Source organism: Symphalangus syndactylus, chromosome 1 (genome assembly GCF_028878055.3).
Source record: "Symphalangus syndactylus isolate Jambi chromosome 1, NHGRI_mSymSyn1-v2.1_pri, whole genome shotgun sequence".
NCBI classification, from domain to species: Eukaryota; Metazoa; Chordata; class Mammalia; order Primates; family Hylobatidae; genus Symphalangus; species Symphalangus syndactylus.
In genome coordinates, this window is record NC_072423.2 from 51,199,301 (window position 1) to 51,220,217 (window position 20,917).

General features: G+C 44.0%; 1 protein-coding gene across 9 annotated transcripts in view; it reads left to right on the plus strand.

Moving 5' to 3' along the window:
• The first annotated feature begins 9,108 nt into the window (after window positions 1–9,108).
• INO80C (INO80 complex subunit C) overlaps window positions 9,109–20,917 on the plus strand; it is a 28,641-nt gene continuing 16,832 nt past the window's right edge. The window contains exons 1-3 of one of the 9 annotated variants that reach the window (XM_055234399.2): window positions 9,192–9,477; window positions 17,794–17,847; window positions 19,740–19,793. In XM_055234399.2, coding sequence (XP_055090374.2) covers window positions 9,322–9,477; window positions 17,794–17,847; window positions 19,740–19,793 — 264 coding nt within the window. In that variant the 5' untranslated portion in view covers window positions 9,192–9,321. Of the gene's footprint in view, window positions 9,478–9,569; window positions 9,699–9,728; window positions 9,901–9,944; window positions 10,420–11,024; window positions 16,514–17,793; window positions 17,848–19,739; window positions 19,794–20,917 lie in introns of those variants that run through there. The other 8 variants (XM_055234418.2, XM_055234404.2, XM_063640495.1 and 5 more) reach the window with 8 other exon arrangements.

The following is a 20,917-nucleotide window of genomic DNA, read 5'->3' on the forward strand; positions in this document are numbered from 1 at the left end:
GGCCTGGAGCATGGAAGGTAGTCAGGGCTCAGTCAAGACAGCAGTGAGTCCAAACCTGGGCCCAGAGGAAGCATGGGCAGTGCCAAGGCTGGAAAGATGAGCCTCATAAAATGTGAACATGATATTTGCTTTCTCTGCCTCATGGCAGAGTATAATGAAATGTAAGTAAAAATGCTTTGGATATTAGGAGACACTGACTTTTGTCATATATGCTTTTAGATTTTTCATTGAAAAATCAGGTCAGTAATTTTGCCATTAAGAAAGCCAAGTAATGTTTAAGAGATACGCAGACTTGACATATAACATGGGCAATCACTTAGGAGAGAAAGTCGTATATGAAAAGACATTTTCCCTGGTATTTGCTTTCCAGTGGAGCTGCTGCAGAATAAGCAGGCATCAGGAAATTGCATCGGGAATTCCTATGCAATGTGCTATAAGGCTGCTCTTAAAGCAGTCAACCACATATCAGGTGCTCTGAGGCAATATGAGAAAAGCAGTTTATAATCTAATTAGTAAAACATTCAAGAACCAATGAGAAAATAGCATAAGGTAGTGCTTAACAAGAGGCTCAGTGGCGTAGTTCTGGCTGTCAGGGTGACAGGAATTTGGAGAAAGGTCTGTGAGGTGTTGACAGAGTCTCAGGGAAGTTAGATGGATGCCAGCTGGGCCTGGAAGGATGGAGCAAAACTGAAGAGTGCAAAAGAGAGAATATGTTGTTTGAGGGATGGACACCATGAGTGGCAGAGGAAGGGGTGAGAACCAGCTGTGCTGAGGGCTCCTGCCTGGCCAAGCATCCTGAGTGAGGGAGCTGAAAACATCACTAAGGCATCTGGAGTAGTACTCATTCTCAGAATCTGCTGGTTTCTGAAAGATTCAGGTTAAATGTGACAGAGGCTCTTTATGAACTCAGCCCACCACTAGAACATTATTCAGATGCCAGCTTCATTCTTCTTGTGAGCTAGCAGGGATGATTAAAAATAATGACACTAAATACTGTTGGTAAGGATGTTGATGCTGACAACAGCAGTTGGAATTGTCAGTTGTTGACATTTCCTGGATTATTATGGTTATTTTTAAATAACAGCCAGAGAGCCTCAAAACAGCCATAGATATCTGCACTGGAAAATTCAACCAAACACTTATGGAAGAAATAATACATAATATTATAAGTCTTCCAGAAAATCAAAGAGGAGGGAATACTTTTCAACTCAGTCTATGAGGACAGCATTACCCTAATACCAAAAGCAAAAACTCATGACAAAATTGTAGCAAATTAAATCCAATGTTACTACAAGGGTAATACATTATAATAAAGTGAGATTTGACCCAGGAATTCAGGGTTGGTTTAACATTCAAAAACCAATCTAATTTGCCATATTAACAGAATGAAAGGAAAAAGTATATGATATCCTTACTAGATGCAGAATAAGTATTTGAAGAAATACAACCTCCATTCCATATTTAAGACTTTCAGAAATAGAAGGGAACTTCCTCACTTGATAAAGAACATCTACAGAACACCCGCAGCTAACATCATACTTAAGGGTCAAAGATGAATGCTTTCCCTCTAAGACTGGGAGGGAGATAGGGATGTCTGTGCTCATGGCTTCTATTCAGCATTGTACTGAACAGTCTGGCCAGTGCAGTGAGCAAGAAAGAAGGAGCAGGGCTTTGATTGGCTCAGACCTGGCACTGAGAAGAGGGGAGAGGTCCACTAGGAATGCCTCTGATGTTCTCCAGCACACAACAGGACATCAGATACATTGCTGATGCAAACCAGCGGGGCCACTGTGTAGCTGTGTGACCTTAAAACATCCTTTAATCTCTTGGAATCTGTTTCCTAAGTGATGGAGTGAGCATAATAGTAGCCCACTGGCAGATTTGTTGTGACAATGGAGTAAGATTGTGTCAAAGTGCTTTCAAACTGGAAAGAGCTATTCCAGCATTTGGATTTGCTACATTCGTATTGAGTAACCAGGGGAGCAATGGGATCCATTAGGAATGTAACAGGGAGGTTTGAGGATTTGGGATTTGAAGACCAAGGTAAGAAGTCCCTCCTCCCATACTGAGTTAATTCATTGCTTACCCTATAGCAGGGGGTAGGGGAAGTGGAAGAAAAGCCCTCACGACAGAAGGAGGTACGGGAGGAAGGACCATATAGGCATGAGGTGAGGCTGGGGAGAGAAAGGGCAGATGCGACAGTTTCATAATCCGCCCATAGCTGGCCTCAGGAAGAGCACCCAGTGATACAAAAGCCAGCTCATCGGGCCAGCCCCACAGGGAATGGCCAGGAGGGCCAAGGGCTAAGGACAACACTGGTGTTTGTGATGTGTGTGCATTTGTTAGTGTGTGGCTGGGCATCTGGACAGGTGGGAGGAAGCAGATTTCCTTTGCTCTCAGAATAAGTACCTGGTGAGATCTTTGCTTGAAGGATGGAGTGAAAGCATTCAAATCTTTAATTGAGGAATCATGAACCATTACATTCTGGGACTAGGAATAAGCCCTTGCCTTGCAGATGGCTACTTCAGATAATGGGAAACTATAGTGGCTTGCTCTGGCCACCTCTTGGTTTGACAAGTCCTCCCGCATATCTTGCATGGTTTTGAGAAGTTGTGCCACTTCTGGACATGTGACAATTGTGTACTTTGGGGGTGGGGTGGGTTGAAGGTGTGGATCCTGGGAGCTTTAACTATAGAAAACAATAAGGAACAAAATAGTGTTCTGATGCTCTTTAGTTGTGATTTTTTAAAAACTCTAGGAAGGGTAAACAACTGGCAATCACTTTAGCTCTTGGTATCATCAGTAGCCATAGCCCTAGCGGTCCAATATCTGAACCCATTTTTAGGTTTGGAGACTTCATTGTTCTCAAAAGCCAAAAATGTAACATAGAAATTTTCCAAGTCTCTCTTGCTGTGAGGGCCTGAGCACAGGGTACAGGCTCCACCCACCCACCCAGTGGCCCACCTCAAATTTCATGCAGGAGAGCTTTGTGAGAGGAGGCAGGCACAGGCAGCAGCATCCCACCTGCCTTGCCCAGGCATGGAGTAGGTGCGTGTCATCCATGGTGGTTGCAGCACTGCCTCTGCCACTAGCTCTTTCACACTCTGACCATCCTGCCAGCTCAGCCTTACTCTCCAGAACAAAATGACTCCACTCTGGGACCAAGAACTCTTCTTGCAAATTTCTCTTGTTCTTTCCCACCCTTGTTTCCAAAGCCCTTCAGCTCATCAATGTCCCTGCACCAATTAAATCTCTGCACTTGAAGCAGGACATCTTGGCAAATGTGTATATGTCTGTTGTTTAGTGTCCACCCAGAGCTGTCCTGGGCCTGTCACAGGGAGACACCAGAAAGTATGTGACAAAGGAAGCACTTCTCTTGAAAATCACAAAAAAAGCCAAGACTTTCACAGATGAAAGTGGTCTTATAGATCATCACTGCTTTACAAGTAATAACTTCCTGGTCCAGAACAATTGCATCATTCACTTGAGTGTGATTTCTGCTATATCCCACTGCCTGTCCGCTTGCTTGGGGCATTTGTTTGGCAAATATAGTTATGTAGTATCAAGTGCAATGAAAAAATCCTTGATGCAGATGAGTGGAACTCTTGTTTGCTGCTGGTGGGAAGGTAAATTGGTACAACCACTTGTCAAATGGAAGTATCTATTAAAGTATACTCTGTGACCCAACAATTTCATCCTTGATATAACCCAACAGAAGTTTACCTATGTACGCTAAAAGATATGTATGCACAATGTTCAAAGCAGCTTCATTCAAAAGAGCCAGAAGACCCTGGAAACAACCTAAATGTCCAGCAGATGAATGGTTACACTGTGGCTTGTTCTCACAATGGAAAACCATACAGCCATGACAATGAAGTACTGCTACATGCTGCAAAAGGAATCTCATCCAAGACAGACACACAAGAATACATACAGTACACGACTGATTACATTTCTGTAAATCTCAGAACTAATCTCTGGTGGTAGAAGCCAGGAAAGTGGCAACTTCGGGGAATGGTAGTCTTTTGGGATTGGCAATGGGCATGAAGCAGGGGCTTTTAGGTGCCGATAATGTTCTGTTTCGTAAGCTGGATTACCAAGTGTGTTTACTTTGTAAAAATTCACGTGGCTCTCCACATATGATTTGTGCACATTTTTTATGTGTTATGCCTTAAAAAGAAGTTTACTTAAAAATGTCTGACAACTCAGATAAAATTGTTTAGCTCATTTTAGAGATAAGGAAACTGAAGCCAAAAAGAGGTTTAAAAAATTACCCAAAAAGGCCATTAATCAGATCAGCTAAACTAAATTCTCAAAAGTCCACACACTGAAGCACATGCCTCTGGTCTTGGGACACCCAACCTGTCCCCAACAAGGCCTCACTCGTGGGTTTCTGTGATTAGTTTAGACATATTGACATATTTCTAACACCTGTGGTGGTTGATCACTTCAGTCCACAACATATTAAAAACAGAAAATCTGTTACGTGTATGGGTGTGCTATGGGAGATGTCTGAAGCCAGCCCTTTAATGGCAGAAATGAAATCAGAAGGCAAAAACTCAAACTGCATACTAGTGCAGGGCCATTTAGCATAGGGAGAAATGCCTTATCGACCTGTTCATGAGAGGTTCCTTGCATTACAGCAGAGCACAAAAACTGATGTTCAGTTCACACTGATGACCCCCAACCCTTACAAAAAGTTCAGATCCTCAGTGCAAGTAGATGGAGGATGAACTAGAACTTTTCAGAAAGTGCTTCACAACAGCGTCAGGGAATTGCAAAAGTGAACATAGGATGAGGCAAGGGGCCAGAAGCCACTTTACACACAAGTCCAGGAATTGAGATCGAAAGAGCCAGGGCAGGTGCTGAGCCAGGCTGGGACCCCAAGATCCCTGAGAGAACTGGGATGGAGGGCAGGGTGGCTGGACTGGGTCAGAACCCAGTCAACATTCGGGAGCCCAAATGTGAGAGATGAAAGGAGAGATAAACAGATAGGTCATAGGGCATCCTAAGTAGTTTGAGTCTTTCTCTATAGAATGAAAGATTTTCTAAAAAACTGTGAACACATTTCATCTCTTGTTCTTCCAAACAATGGCCATCATCTTTCGACAAAGTGAGGGATGGGGACTGTCCCACTATCCTTTGGGTTCTGTCCAGTGCCATGTCAAGGAAGAAGACCACTGACAGCCCTGCCTGTCACGGGTCCTTTGACCAGAATGGGTCTCCCTCCCATGGCCACACCCTCTTCTCGCCCTGCCCCTGTTCCCAGGGCTGGGTCACACCTGGGAGCTGGACTGGTTAGCTCACCTACTTTGGGGCAGCAGCAGCAGCAATGTCTAGAGAGTGGTGCATATGGGATACCTGGAGGCGGCCTCAATTTCTCAGTCTTTGGGGATTTCTTGGTGAACTTAGACAACGAACATCTCTAAGCTTCCATATTGTCTCTGTTTCATTCCATTAGTGAATGTGCCCAAAGCCTGTGGCTTGATCTTCTCTGATACTATCTTAATGTACAGCTGACAGAAACAAGCTGTCACATGTGAATAAAAACAACCAAAACAAGCAACACAGCAGCGGGGTTAGGAACCATGATGCTGGGGAAAAGAATCAAAGCAGGCTGACAATTTAAGAAGGCAGGTGTTGTCACAGCCTGGGGATTAGCAAATTTGAGGTTTTGAGAGAGAAAACAGGGAAAAAAATATCAGAGATGGGAGAATTATAGTAATTATAATTGTTTTCTTTCTCTATGGCATGCACAAACAGTAAGTGTTAAAACAATAATTCATTTTAAATAATGGGTGGGACCTCTGGTAAGAGAGGAGGGGATGACCAGTGCCCAGAAGGGGATTCACAGAGGTGGGCAACAAAAGAGAGAAAAATACCATCCTGGGAGCAGAATCCTGCCTTTCACAATGGAAGGCAAGCACCCCACTATTTGGAAAGTCCTGTGTCAGCCTTTCTGGGCCATATTTGTAATGTTAAATTGGTGTTTACTTAACAGGCATGGATTTAAGAGGTAATTCCAGTAAGCAAAATGGCCCTTAAAACTATTTTCTCTCCTTCAGACTTTGGAAAGCAGTATTATCTGTTGAGGTCAAAATTCAGAGAGTAGATTGCATGAGTTTGGATGCACCAAGTATGTCTTCCTACTGTGTAAGACATGCAGTGCCCAACTTGAGGGTTGCCATACATACACACAGTAACCACAATAAAGGGTGCTTCTGGACTTCAGCTGTGCCCAACCTGCCCAAGCAGATGTGCCACTCGGCACTGCCAGGAGATTTCTCACAGGTCCCTTCTCAGCTCTCTCTCTAATGGTACCTTTAAAGTGTGGCTTTTCCAAATCTTCCTACGACCCTTCCTAAGCCTCTTCCACTCTCCCTCCACCTTGCAGAGGTTGCTACCTGTTACCTCTCCTGTTACTGAGAAAACCCAGGCTTAGAGATGGAAATCACATCAACTTTCTGCCATCTCAACTGGATCTCCTCCTGGACCTGCTTCCCCTCTCCCACTCCAGTTGTAAAGGAGGCTGGAGCTCCATGCAGCTGGCTTCTGCTCCTCATCTGGTGTCTTCCTACTTAACACTCTGAGCACATGCTGCAGGTGACGCATTAGAGACCATTTGGTAACAGAAGACTGGCCAGGAAAGAGGAAAACAAAAAGATGGCGATGTTTCAGATACCAAGGGAAGAATTTCAGAAAGAAAGGAATCAGACAAGATCAGGCCTGAATTTAGTAACAGGAAACCAGATGGCGGTGCATCCACTTGTCTGACTTCTTAAAAGTAGCGAGTTGGTGTTTGAACTCAATAAGGGATGACAGGAAGCAGCCCAGCAGGTCCCCCTGTGCTCACGCGCACAGCGTGAGGACAGGGAAAGGGAAGGGGAAGGAAGGTGTGTCAGATGGCATAAAGATTTTCATTGGAAGTAGCATCCGAACTGAGGCAAAATGGATGGTAATCAAGCAAGGAGCTAAGCATTCCTAGGAAAGGAAATAATAGAAACAAAAATATGACAAGCTAAGAAAACATGTACACTCCAGGAAATAGAGTTAGTCCTTGGCTGGAACACAAGGAATTAAGTGTTGGGAACCAAGCAACAGAATGGGGCACAGCCCAGTTTTTGTTGTTGTCGTCGTTGTCGTTTTGAGGCGGAGTCTTGCTCTGTCGCCAGGCTGGAGTGCAGTGGCACGATCTCTGCTCACTGCAATCTCCCGGGTTCAAGCGATTCTCCTGCCTCAGCCTCCTGAGTAGCTGGGATTACAGGCACATGCCACCATACCCAGCTAATTTTTGTATTTTTAGTAGAGACGAGGTTTCACCATGTTGGACAGGATGGCCTTGATCTCCCGACCTTGTGATCTGCCCGCCTCGGCCTCTCAAAGTGTTGGGATTACAGGCGTGAGCCACCGTGCCCGAGCCAGAGCCCAGTTATTAAGGACCTTGTATGACAAGCTAAAACGTTCTTACCCTAAAGGTAAAAAAAAAATTTTACCCTGAAGGTAAAAGGGCCCTGAAGAATGTAAGAAAGTAAGTGTATGATTATATTTGTAATTTACAAAGCCCATTCTGGCAGCCAGTGTGAAGGACGGTCTGTGGTCAGGAAAGGATTAGGGAAAGATGGCGGCCGAAACTTCCATCTGGAGGCTGTTGCTGAGATGTAGACATGGTATACAGATTCACCAGGGCAGGAGCCGTGAAGGAGAGAAGCGAGCTGAGGAGGTGAGGAATGGGAGGAGGTGGGGACAGCAGAGTTTGCTTAGGTGACTGGCTTGTTGGAGGTGAGTCCTTGAGTTAAGGAATGAGGAAAAGACTAGCTTTAGATGAGGATAGGGATGGAGATGGGGTGTGAGAAAGAACATTTCAACACTGGTAGGCTTATTCCTTTCTCCAAAGGAGAAAATATGTCAGTGCTAGTTTCCCTAACTGCTCCTTCTCTCTCACCTCTAAGTCACTGTGCAGCCTGTTTATTTCAAATATCAAGACTAATATACATCAGCTTCCTATATTCAAACATAGTAGCTTCCACCAATCACTGCAGGTAGTTCATTCGTTAATTACATCATTAAAAATACTTACAATGCACCAATGACTTGCAAGGTACTGTGATTGGGGGGACTGATAAGTGAACAAGACATAACTGACCCTTCCCTCATAGAGATTACATTCTAGCAGGAGCCAAAAAAGACATTAATCATCCGATTATAAATCGTTTAGTTATATGATGTCACAAAGGTTCTGTAAAAATATAGGGTAGAATGAGGCAAAGAACAAGGCGGGTAGGGGGACTGAGGTTCCTAAATAGGTTTTAGTAGATCTGTGACCTCCCTGAAATCTGTAAAATTTTGTCTGTGTCTGTATACATTTAATGGGGTGGTGGGGAGGTGGGGGTGTGGGGTGGTGGGGAGGTGGGGGTGTGGGGCGGTGGGGAGGTGGGGGTGTGGGGCGGGGGGAGGAAGCACAGATTCCATGCTCAAGAGTCTGTGAATCCTAAGAGATTACGAACCGGCCGGGCGTGGTGGCTTACGCCTGTAATCCCAGCACTTAGGGAGGTCGAGGCGGGCAGATCACCTTAAGTCGGGAGCTCGAGATCAGCCTGACCAACATGGAGAAACCCCGTCTCTACTAAAAATACAAAATTAGCCGGACATGGTGGCACACGCCTGTGATCCCAGCTACTCGGGAGGCTGAGGCAGGAGAATCGCTTGAACCCGGGAGGCGGAGGTTGCAGTGAGCCAAGATCGCGCCATTGCACTCCAGCCTGGGCAACAAGAGCGAAATTCCGTCTCAAATAAAAGAAAAAAAAAGAGAGAGAGATTAAGAACCACTCTACCCTTCATGTCCATTTGGGCACTATTTATATACAAACCTTTTCCGCGGGGGAAGGCAGGGAGGGACAGAGGAGGAAGCCAGTAGCTTGGCGGTCTACTGAGAACGACCCCAGCTTTACGCTTACAAACATCAAAAGTAATCACTCTTCTATGTGAGAAAAGACAACACGCTCATTAATTTTTTAAAACGTAGTTACTTAAAAAAATTGGGAGATTTTCTATTCCTCTATCAATGGGGATTTCCAGGCACGTGCCCCACCCAAGGCCCACGCCCAGAGCGCCCCAGTGGCAGGACAACGCCCGCTGACATCTTCCCGTCCCGACGGCACAGGCTGCTCCGAGCTCCGCCTTTTAGATTGCACCGAGAGAAGCCAGCTACAGCTTGGAGTCCAGGCCGGGTTTTCAAGCATCAAGACGGAAGTAACAGCGGAAAGGAAGTTTCAGGGCCCGCTCTGGGAAAGAGGTGGGGGGACCAGGGGAAGACTCAGTGCGATGGCGGCGCAAATTCCAATTGTGGCCACCACTTCCACTCCCGGAATAGTCCGGAACAGCAAGAAGAGGCCGGCCAGCCCTTCCCACAATGGCAGCAGCGGCGGGGGCTATGGCGCCAGTAAGAAGAAAAAAGCGTCCGCTTCCAGCTTTGCGCAGGTACGCAGTCGTGCTCCCAGCCTGCGCGTGCGCGTCGCGGAACGGGACTTGGTGGGGCGGAGCCGAGCCGGGGCGCGTGCGCAATGTGGGGCGCTGCGCGTGCGGTCTCCGGTGGGGTTGAAAGACGCTGTCCCGTGGAGTGAATGACTACTCTTTCCCTTCGTTTGGACACACGGGCTTACAACGCCTTGTGTTGTAAGGAGAGAAGAAGAAGTAGGGAGGTTATTACTGACTTAGTATTAATAGAAGGACTGCCTCTTCCCCTCGAGGTCGCCTTTAGCATGAGGTTCAGGACTAATGAGTGTCAGTCATTCAGAAATTTGCATGTCTTCCCCTCGTCCATTTTGCAGACATCTACCCAGTGTCTTTGAGGCGCATAGCTCTCTAATGTCCTGCATGGATGAATACAAGATGTATTGATAAGTATGCTTTCTCTCATCCTGAGAAAAGTGCTTTTTTGACCCTGGGTTTCCCAATCCTAAGGCGGGTTTGGTCTTAACTCATGGGCTTGTTAAGGTTATGAAGTAATGAGTGTAAAGCACTGAGCTCAGTGCCTGGCTCAGACGTCAGGGCCTCTGAACAGTCTAGGCTCCGTAATTCCAGCAATGAATTTTCAGCAGGGAGTGGCTTGATTAGTGTTTCCTCTGGCTCCTGCATTTTTTTCAAAGCAAAAAAGCAGAGATAGAGTGTGTTACTTTGTGCTCCTCAGCATATGGTGTGACACCGTTCACCCAGCCAGTCAGTGGCTGTTCTAGAAATCTTCTTGTTCCTTCTTCTGTAGGTGATTGGTAGTGCTTTTTTTTTAACCTTTTAATATTAAATACTTTGCTATAGCAAGATTTACACACGGTACAATGCACAAATTTTCAAGAATACTGGCTCAACCACAGATCTTCAAGAATCCTGGCTCATGCCTGTATCCCAGCACTTTGAGAGGCCAAGGTGAGAGGAGTGCTTGAGACAGGAGTTCGAGACCTGCTCCCCAACCCCCATCCAAATTTACAAATAGCTGGGCGTGATGGTGCACGCCTTTAGTCCCAACTACAAGAGCATCACTTAAGCCCAAGATTTCAAGGTTACAGCGAGCTATGATCGTGCCATTGCAGTCCAGCCTGGGCAACAGAGTGAGACCCTATCGCAAAAAAAGCAAAACAAAACAAAACTACAGATCCAGTGCCCTTTTATATTTGTATACACCTATGGCCACTGCCTGGATCAAGATAGCATTTCTAAGAGCAGGTGACCTTTTCCTGTCAGTACTGTCTTTCCTTCCTAACAGTTACCCACTATTCGGCCACCCTTCACAATAGACTCACTTTGGGTTGGAGCATAATATAAATGGAATAATACAGGACAATAGGGAACATATTCTTTTGCATCTGTCTAGGTTCCTTTTTGAGACAATGTTTTTGAGAGTCATTTAGTACGTCTGTTGCATTGTATAAACATACATCTGATGAATATTTGAATGTTTACAGTTTTTGGCTTTGTGCAAAAGCTGCTCTGAACATTCTTGTACAAGTCTTTGTGTAGATGCTTTCATTTCTCTTGAGAAGTAGTGGAATTGCTGAGTCAGAAGGTAGGCATACATTTAACTCAGAAACTGTTAAACAGTATTTCTCAAAGTAGTTGGACTGTTTTTGCATTCTTACCAGCAAAGTATGAGAGTGCCAGTTGCTCGAAATCCTCAACAATACAGAGTATTGTCAGTCTTTCATTGTCAGACTTTACCCTTTAGCCGTTTTGTTGTGTAGTAGTATCTCCTTGTTTTAATTTGTTTCTCTGATGACTAATGATATCAATCACTTTTCATGAGCTTTTTGGACATTCCAGATCTTTTGTGGAGTGCCTAATTATTTTTTCTAATTGGCTTTTTAAAAAAAAAATTATATTGATGTGTAGAAGTTCATTACATTATCTTTCTTGACTAGACTCCTTTGCCAGTTGTATGCATTGTGAGTAATTGCTCCCAGTCTGCGACTGGTGCATTTTGATAACCAGTTGTGCCAGGACCAAGGAGTGTCACTAGGACATATGGAGAGGAATAATTGTTTTGACCCCAAAGGGAGTATTGATCAACTTCCACTACCACAAGCTTCTGAAAGTGGTCAAATGCCTTCAGGAGACTGGAAATTCCCGGTAATCCAATATGGTGGAAATCTTAACTCTGTATTCCCTGTGGCCCTTTTTTGTATCCAAGCAGCAGCCTCAGGAGAAGCTGGAAAGGGCAGAGCATTTCCTGAAATAGTTCCTTCTTTTGTCCTGACTCTCCTTTTCCCAACTGATATTTAACTAAAGAAGACAGGGTCTTCTTCTGTCACCCAGGCTGGAGGACAGTGGCACAATCATGGCTCACTGCAGCCTCAACCTCCTGGCTCAGTGGATCCTCCCACCTCAGCCTCCCAAGTAGCTGGGACGACATTGTATTTTTGGTAGAGGTGGAATTTCACCACATAACCCAAGCTGGTCTCAAACTGCTGGGGTCAAGCAATCTGCCCACATTGGCCTCCCAAAGTTTAGGGATTACAGGCGTGAGCCACCATGCCCGGTTGTCTTAGATTTTTGCCTTGCTGTCATCCTTTCATTCTAGTTCCCTTTTCACAGCGTATAGGAAATAAGCAGGCATAAGCACAGTACCCCCGAGGGCTGCCGGGAATCTTCTTGAGGTCACCCTCATCTGTGTCACTTGCTCAACCTTTCTGTTCTGTTTCAGTTCAGTTCAAGTAGCAGTAATTTATTGTACTGTTTCTGTTCTATCCCCAGCAGTATGCTTAAGACATTTCAAAGGATTATAGCTTGTCCCCACACTACCAAAAACATCCCAGGAGAGAATGACGTACATACATTGTATTTAGTTTTCTACTGCTGCCATTACAAATTATCACAAATTTAGTGGCTTAAATAACACTCATTTAGTAGCTCATGGTTCCGTAGATCAGAAGTGCTGACACAATGCGACTGGGTTGACTCTTTGCTCCGGGTATCGCAAAGCTGAAATCAAAGTGTTGGCCGAGTTCTTGTCTGAAGGCTCTGGGGAGAAATTTGCATGCAGGTGAATTCAGGTTGTTGGCAGAATTCTGTTCTTTTGGGGCGGCAGGACTGCGGGGCCCCTGTCTTCTTGCCGGCCGTCAGCTGCTGCCTGTGTTCCTTGCCACATGGCCTTTTCCATTTTCAGAGCCAGCTATGGAGAATCTCCCTTGTGTCCAATTCTTGTCATGCTTCAGATATTTCAGACTTCTTTTATTGTTGATCCCTGGACTCCGATTTAAAAGATTTATGTGATTAGGCAGGCCTACTTGGATAATCGCCCTTTTAAAAGTCAGCTGATTTGAGACCTTAATTGCATCTGCAAAACCCCTTTGTAGCTGCACCTAGATTAGTGTTTGCTTGAATAACTCGGAGTTGTGTGCACACCAGGGGCAGAGTACTTGCAAGGTGGCAGGGGTGTACTGGAATTCTACCTATCACACAAATGAAACCATTAGGAAGATACAGTAATGTCTAACCTTGAGCCAAAGCTACTTGTATGTAATTATAAGTGTTGGTGCCCTATTGTGGTGAGACACAGGAGGATGATTCCTCAGTGCTGGTGATGGTACTCAAAGGAGAGGTAGGGAAGCAGAGGGACTTGAAGTTGGCTTGGCGAGGTTTGCTGGAGAAGGCATTCCAGGCTCAGAGCTGTGCTTATTGTGAGATTAACCCAGGTTGCCCAAGGTTTCCTTAGTGGGGAAGTGAGTGTTTTTCTATAAATGATTGTATGTCTTGAGTTAGAAGAGACTTTATAGGTCTTTCATCACCTAAATTTCCCTACGTCAGTAATTTTAGCTATTTTGATTCTTAAATAAAGGCAAAGTGTGTAAAACTTTGATGGAATTTTAAAATGTACAAAGCACATTTACATGTAGGACATTAGAGTGCTTTTTGAGATTGTTAAAGATAACTTGAATTATCATGGATTCTTAAGGTGGGTTTAACTTTCCTGAAATATGCTTGCTGTTTCTAAAGTAAAATTGAGTGCTTAGTTGAAATTTAAAGAAGTTTAGAAATTTAGATGCTTAGAAGTCCTGAGGAGTTGAAGAGAATATTTTTCATCGAAAAGTATTCTGAGGAAAGCATTTATAGAAGCCTTCTTTCCATCAGTGTTAGGAAATACTGTTAAATAATTTAGTGGTACAAAAACAACTTTGTTTTATCATTTCATTAAGATGGCTCTCTCTAGTTCAGCAGAAATTACTACTAATGTTCATGCTTGCTAAGGGGTGGTACAAATCATCTTAGAATCACAATTCTGTGGATTTATATTTTCAGTATAACAGTTGTTGATTAATAATGTTATGAAAGTGCAGTCTTCCATTCACTCTGGTTGTTACTTTGAAGGGATTAATTTTGGTGGGTTTGGGAACAGATAACTGTTAAAGTGAAAGGAATAAGGATAAATAATAGTAATTAATATTTATCAAGCATTTACTATGTGCCAGGCACTGTTCTAAGTACTTTCTAAGTACTATGTCATTTAATCCTCCAAACGACCCTCTGTGAATTGATCACTTCATTTTACAGATAAAAACGCCAAGGGCATAGAGAGGCTGTGTAACTTGCCCAAGGTCACACAGTGTTAGTGTCGGGATTTGAACCCAGGCATGCCGTCCAGAGTCTACATTCTTTTTTCTTAACTGCCTCTCTTGATAACACTCTGTTACTTTGTATATTAGAAGATTATTAATTAGATCTCTGGTATAACCAAATTCATGGTACAGAGAAATGCTTTTGGGAACAGTTTTACTGGATCAATATAGGGCAATTTAGGCTTTTCAAATGTGTATTAAAGTTGATAAAATATACTGAGAAATCTAATTAACCTATAGACTGAGAGTTACTTAATAGGCTTTTCATTTGTGAAGCAGCTAATAAAACATCTAAAGTGGAGAGGCAGTAGTTGCATCTTTAGAAGGATAGTGCAGATGATGAGAGAATCTTCTGTAATTGGAGGGGCAGCCAGAGAATGCTGGACTGATTTGGTTTATTCATTGAAAAAATAATCATCCTACTATTCAACTTTTGTAAAACACAAAAGCAACAAATCCTGATAATTTTAAGTCTTAAAAGTTATTCTTTTCTATTTTTAAAATTACCTTTTTTTCATTTTTAAAATTGACATAAAAAGTCACCCAATCTCCTTCCCCAACAACTATTATAATTTGTGTTTTCTACATGTAGATATAGTTTTTCATCATTATATTTGGTATGTAGCATTACGTGCCCCATTTTTCACTTAGCATTATTTTGTGAACATTTCTGTATGTTGATAGTCTTCTCAATTAGACTTTTAAAAGTCAAATAGTCTTTTATGACTATTGACTGCATTATATTCCAAGGAATTAACTACTCATGTTTAATTGACTTTATTATTGGATATTTAGGTTGCATTTTGAATTTTTGCTGTTTTAAGTAACCCTATAGTAACCTTGCAGTTTTAGACCAGGGTCAGCTATTTGCATCTATAATTCTATGACATAGATATAACTTGACATTTGACTTTTCAGTAATAAGACAGGATATTTTTCTCCTTTCTTTATAACCACAGACAGAATGTCCAAATTATCCTTTAGTCTGATTCAGAGTCAAGCACACTACTGTCTGGAGGGATGAAGCCATTGATTTGGGTTCTTCAATTGGGCAGAACAGAGCAGGGCGAGACCCAGGCTTTGTGAACTCCAGTCTGTTAGCCATAGGCGTGTGTTTCCTGAGTAGCAGGCTGGGTTTCTCTTCCCTGAGACTTATATCAGCTCTGTTAGTGCTGCAAAGAGGGGGCGCCCCTTAGTGCTAGGCATTCCTTCCTCTCCTCTTAGGGTGTTCATATCTTGGGGTGGGACAGTTCATCTTGTAAAGTCCTTAGTGATAATAGTGCTTTAGTAATATGGAAATGATGCATCATTTTAATTTTATCTTATTGCATCCAAGCCTCACACACTTGATCTTCCCTTTGACTAAAGGTCTGTCTCCCTCTCATCCTGTTGTTAGTAGACACAGGAGTCTCAGCTTGGCTAAGCTGAGCAGAAGTGAAGGGTAAGGGTATAGTAATGTGGGGGTCGGGGGAGAGGAAAGTGAAGCATAAAACCAGCTCTGGCCTGGGCCAGGGTGTCTCTGGTTAGAGAAGGAAGAGAGCCTGCCACAATCTCAGAAGCAGGAGGCAGCACTGGTATGATGTGGCTCAGTTCACTCCAGGGTGGCTTCCTTTCTCTGCCCTCTCTTCAGCCTGACTTCCCAGTGGGGGTCTGGCAGAGGATGGAGTGAGCAAGCCGGCAGGAGGGGTCCCTTTCAAAAACCAGTGCTTCCGTGTGTCATTTTCATCCTCTTCTTGACTATTCTCTAGCTTGCTGCCTGGAATGGCTGACTTAAACCTCTGGTCCTCTCTTCATACCACCCTCTCCTCACTCTCAGCAGATGTGCTTGTCTGCCTGAATCTAACGAGGGCCCCTGTCTGGCATTTTTCTCCCCTGTCTCCCTGGGGCCTTGGAACTAAACACCTATGTCAGAAGAATCCCCTGTATTGCTTTCCTTTCATTGGGCACACAGCAACTTTGAGCTTCCTCACTGGGATTGGGGAAGTAGAATAAACTGAAAAGGAGAAATGCAGTATTTGGCCACGCGTAGTGGCTCACACCTGGAATCCCAGCACCTTGGGAGGCCCGGGTGGGCAGACCACTTGAGTCCAGGAGTTCGAGACCAGTGTGAGCAACATGGTGAAACCCTGTCTCTACAAAAATACAAAAGTTAGCCGGGCATAGTAGTGTGCACCTGTAGTCCTAGCTACTCATGAGTGGGGGCTGAGATGAGAAGATGGCTTGAGCCCAGGAGGTTGAGGCTGCAGTGATCTGTGATTGTGCCACTGCACTGCAGCCTGGGTGACAGAGTGAGACCCTATCTCAACAACAACAACAAAATAATAAAAAAAGAAATGCAGTTTTTGAACATCTCTGGAGTGGAAGAAAAAGCTAATTCCACTGCCTGAGGACAGGACCCTAGGAGCTGGCAGGTATGTGGATGGTTCTGTAATCGCTGTTGGAAGCTTTGGGGACTGCATTTTCCCCTTCCCTTTAGTGTGTCCTTTTTGCTCTTTAACAGTTCAGATTGGTTTTTTCCTCCCTGATGGCAACAGTATTATATCAGTAGTTATATTCTTTATGAGAAACTCAAACAATAAAGTTGAAACTTAAAGCATATCTGACCCCAGGAAATCTCTTTCATAGCCTTTTTACCCTGAACTAGACCTGAAGTTCTCCCTAGTGGGGGTGGTTTTTTTTTCTTTTGACGTGGTGTTTACTGGGTAGCTCTCAGGGTTATCTCTCTTGCTCATTTAATTTAGGCCACTCGTAGGCCCAGTCTCCTGACAGTCCAGGGCATTGAGTAGTCCTGTGGCACACTCTATGAATGGTTAGATGATTGGGAGAATGGTTGCTTTCCTTCTGCTAATGCTGGCGGGTCTCCTTGGACCGGCTCACCCCATGTTCCTTCCAGTGGGCCTGGGCTTTCTCCTTTGCCTTTGTACCACCACCTCCTGAAAGAGCAGATCACTTGTCACCCTTCCTGCCCTGCATGCCAGCTCCACCTTCCTTCTCAGGAACCAGGAGTCATGACCTCTGGCTCATTCGCAGCTGGGTGTGCCTCTTGGGGAGGCTTCACTTGGTCACTGTATTTTTTTTTTTAATCATCTAAATATTTCAGTGTGAATTTCTTAAAACCAAAGTCATTCTCTTACATAAGGACAGTTAGGAAAGACCATGCATAGGGGAAAGATGAATTGAGGGGCAGTCCAGACAGAAGAGGGGTGTTAACAGAGGAGGGCCCAGATGCCCACATACAGAGGCCCTGGAGAGGAGTGTGGGAAGGTAGTGAGGAGAGATCATTCCGAATTTTATCAAATTCAGGGAGTTAACGCTGATGCAACACTGATATTTAATACACAGACTTTATTCTTGTCCCTTTTCTGGTTCAGAATCCAATCCAGGATCACACGTTGTATTTAACTGTCATATCTTTTTAGTCTCCTTTAATTGGAACACATCCTTAGCCTTTTTATCTGTTATGACTGATATGGTTTGGCTGTGCCCCTGCCCAAATCTCATCTTGAATTGTAGCTCCCTTAATTCCCATGTGTTGTGGGAGGAACTCAGTGTGATATAACTGAATCGTGGGGGCAGTTTCTCCCATACTATTCTCATGGTAGTGAATAATCCTCACAACATCTGATGGTTTTGTAATGGGAAACCCCTTTCACTTGGTTCTCATTCTCTCTCTTGCCTGCTGCCATGTAAGACCTGCCTTTCGCCTTCCACCATGATTGTGAGGCCTCCCCAGCCACGTGGAACTGTGAGTCCATTAAATCTCTTTTTCTTTATAATTTACCCAGTCTTGGGTATGTCTTTATCAGCAGCATGAAAATGGACTAATACAATAAATTGGTACCGGTAGAGTGGGTTGCTGCTGTATGTAAAGATACCTGAAAATGTGGAAGCCACTTTGGAACTGGGTAACAGGCAGAGGTTGGAACAGTTTGGAGGGCTCAGGAGAAGACAGGAAAACGTGAGAAAGTTTGGAACCTCCTAGAGACTTGTTGAATGGCTTTGACCAAAATGCTGATAATGATATGGACAATGAAATCCAGGTTGGGGTGGTCTCAGATAGAAATGAGGAATTGTTGGGAACTAGAGTAAAGGTGGCTGTTGCTATGTTTTAGCAAAGAGACTGACAGCATTTTGCCCCTGCCCTACAGGTTTGTGGAACCTTGAACTTGAGGGAGATGATTTAGGGTATCTGGCGGAAGAAATTTCTAAGCAGCAAAGCATTCAAGGGGTGACTTGGGTACTGTTAAAAGCATTCCGTTTTAAAAGGGAAACAGAGCATAAAAGTTCAGAAAATTTGCAGCCTGACAACGTGATAGAGAATAAAAATCCATTTTCTGAGGAGAAATTCAAGCTGGCTGCAGAAATTTGCATAAGCAATGAGGACCCAAATGTTAATCACCAAGACAATGGGGAAAAGGTCTCTAGGGCATGTCAGAGACCTTTGTGGCAGCCCCTCCCATCACAGGCCCGGCGCCTAGTAGGAAAAAACAGTTTCAGGTGCCTGACCCAGGGACCCCTCTGCTGTGTGCAGCCTAGGGACTTGGTGCCCTGTGTTCCAGCCACTCCAGCCATGGCTAAAAGGGGCCAAGGTAGAGCTTGGGCCGCAGCTGCAGAGAGTGCAAGCTCCAAGCCTGGCCAGTTTCCACATAGTGTTGAGCCTTTGGGTGTACAGAAGTCAAGAATTGAGGTTTGGGAACCTCCACCTACATTTCAGAGGATGTATGGAAATGCCTGGATGTCCAGGCCAAAGTTTGCTGCAGGGGCAGGGCCCTTACAGAGAACCTCTGCTAGGACATTGAGGAAGGGAAATGTGGAGTTGAATCCCCCAACCAGAGTCCCCACTGGGGCACTGCCTAGTGGAGCTGTGAGAAGAGAGCCACCATCCTTCAGAGCCCAGAATGGTAGATCCACCAACAGCTTGCACTATGTGCATGGAAAAGACACAGACACTCAATGCCAGCCTGTGAAAGTAGCCAGGAGGGAGGCTATACCCTGCAAAGCCACAGGGGCAGAGCTGCCCAAGACCATGGAAACCCATTTCTTGCATCAATGTGACTTGGATGTGAGACATGGAGTCAAAGGAGATCGTTTTGGAGCTTTAAGATTTGACTGCCCTGCTGGATTTCAGACTTGCATGGGTCCTGTAGCCCCTTTGTTTTGGCCTATTTCTCCTATTTGGAATGGGTGTATTTATCCAATGCCTGTACCCTCATTATATCTAGGAAGTAACTAACTTGCTTTTGATTTTACAGGCTCATTGGTGGAAGGGACTTGCCTTGTCTCGGATGAGACTTTGGACTGTGGACTTTTGGGTTAATGCTGAAATGAGTTAAGATTTTGAGGGACTGCTGGGAAGGCATGATTGGTTTTGACATGTGAGGACATGAGATTTGGGAGGGGCCGGGGGCGGAATGATATGGTTTGGCTGTGCCCCCATCCAAATCTCATCTTGAATTGTAGCTCCCCAAATTCCCACATGTTGTGGGAGGAACCTGGTGGGATACAATTGAATCATGGGGGCATTTTCCCCATGCTGTTCTCATGGTAGTGAATAACTCTCAGGAAATCTGATGGTTTTGTAAGGGGAAACCCCTTTCACTTGGCTTTCATTCTCTCTCTTGCCTGCTGCCACGTAAGACGTGCCTTTTGCCTTCCGCCATGATTGTGAGGCCTCCCCAGCCGCGTGGAAATGTGAGTCCATTAAACCTCTTTTTCTTTATAATTTACCCAGTCTTAGGTATGTGTGTATCAGCAGCATGAAAATAGCCTAACACAATGACCTTGACACTTGAAGAGCACTGGCCACTTATTTTCTAGAATATTCCTCAATTTGGGCGTGTCTGATATTTCTTCATGGTTAGATTTGAGTTATATATTTTTGGCAAAAATAGAGAAGTAATGCTATCTTCTCAGTGCATCCTGTTGTGGCACTTGATGTCAAATTACTAATGATGTTAGATTAGAGCACTTAGTAAGGTGGTATCTGCCAGGTTTCTCCAATGTAAAGTTACTCTTTTCATGTTGTATTGAAGTATCTTGTGGGAAGATACTTTGAGACTATAAATAGCCTATTTTATTTCATACTTTGCCAGTGACTTTTAATATCCATTGATAGCTTTTGCTCGAAATAGTTATTATTGTGGTGGTTGACAAGTAGTGATTTCCTAATTTGAATCTTCATTACTTTTAGATTTATTAATTAGAATCCTGTTGTGAGCAACAGCTTTCTCTTCTCTTCCATTCATTTTTTTTTTTCTATTTAAAATTTTTTTTTTTTTTTTAGAAATGGGGTATTGCTATGTTGCCTGGGCTGGAGTGCAGTGGCTATTGCCAGACGCAATCATAGCGCAGTGCAGCCTCCTGGGTTCAAGTGATCCTCCGTTCTCAGCCTCCCAAGTAACCAGAACTACAACAGGCCATTTATTCGTTTTTTAAAATCAGTATTTATGTCATGGATTTTTATTTTATTATATGGGTTATAATCCACTACTAGCTTTATTCATTCCTTCTTTTATAAGTTTATCTGTAGTAGCTTTACTGAGATATGATTCACATACTATAAAATTCACCCTTTTAAAGTGTATAATTTAGTGGTTTATAGTATATTCACTGAGTTGTGCAACCCTCACAATATCCTATCTAATTTTAGGATATTCCTATTACCTCAAAGAGAAATTCATTACCCATAAACAGTCACTTCCCATTCCCCCGTTCTGCCAGCCCCTGGCAACCACTGATCTACTTTCTGTCTCTGAATGTGACTGCGTATCTCATATAAATGGAATTATATAATATGTGGCCTTTTGTGTCTGGCT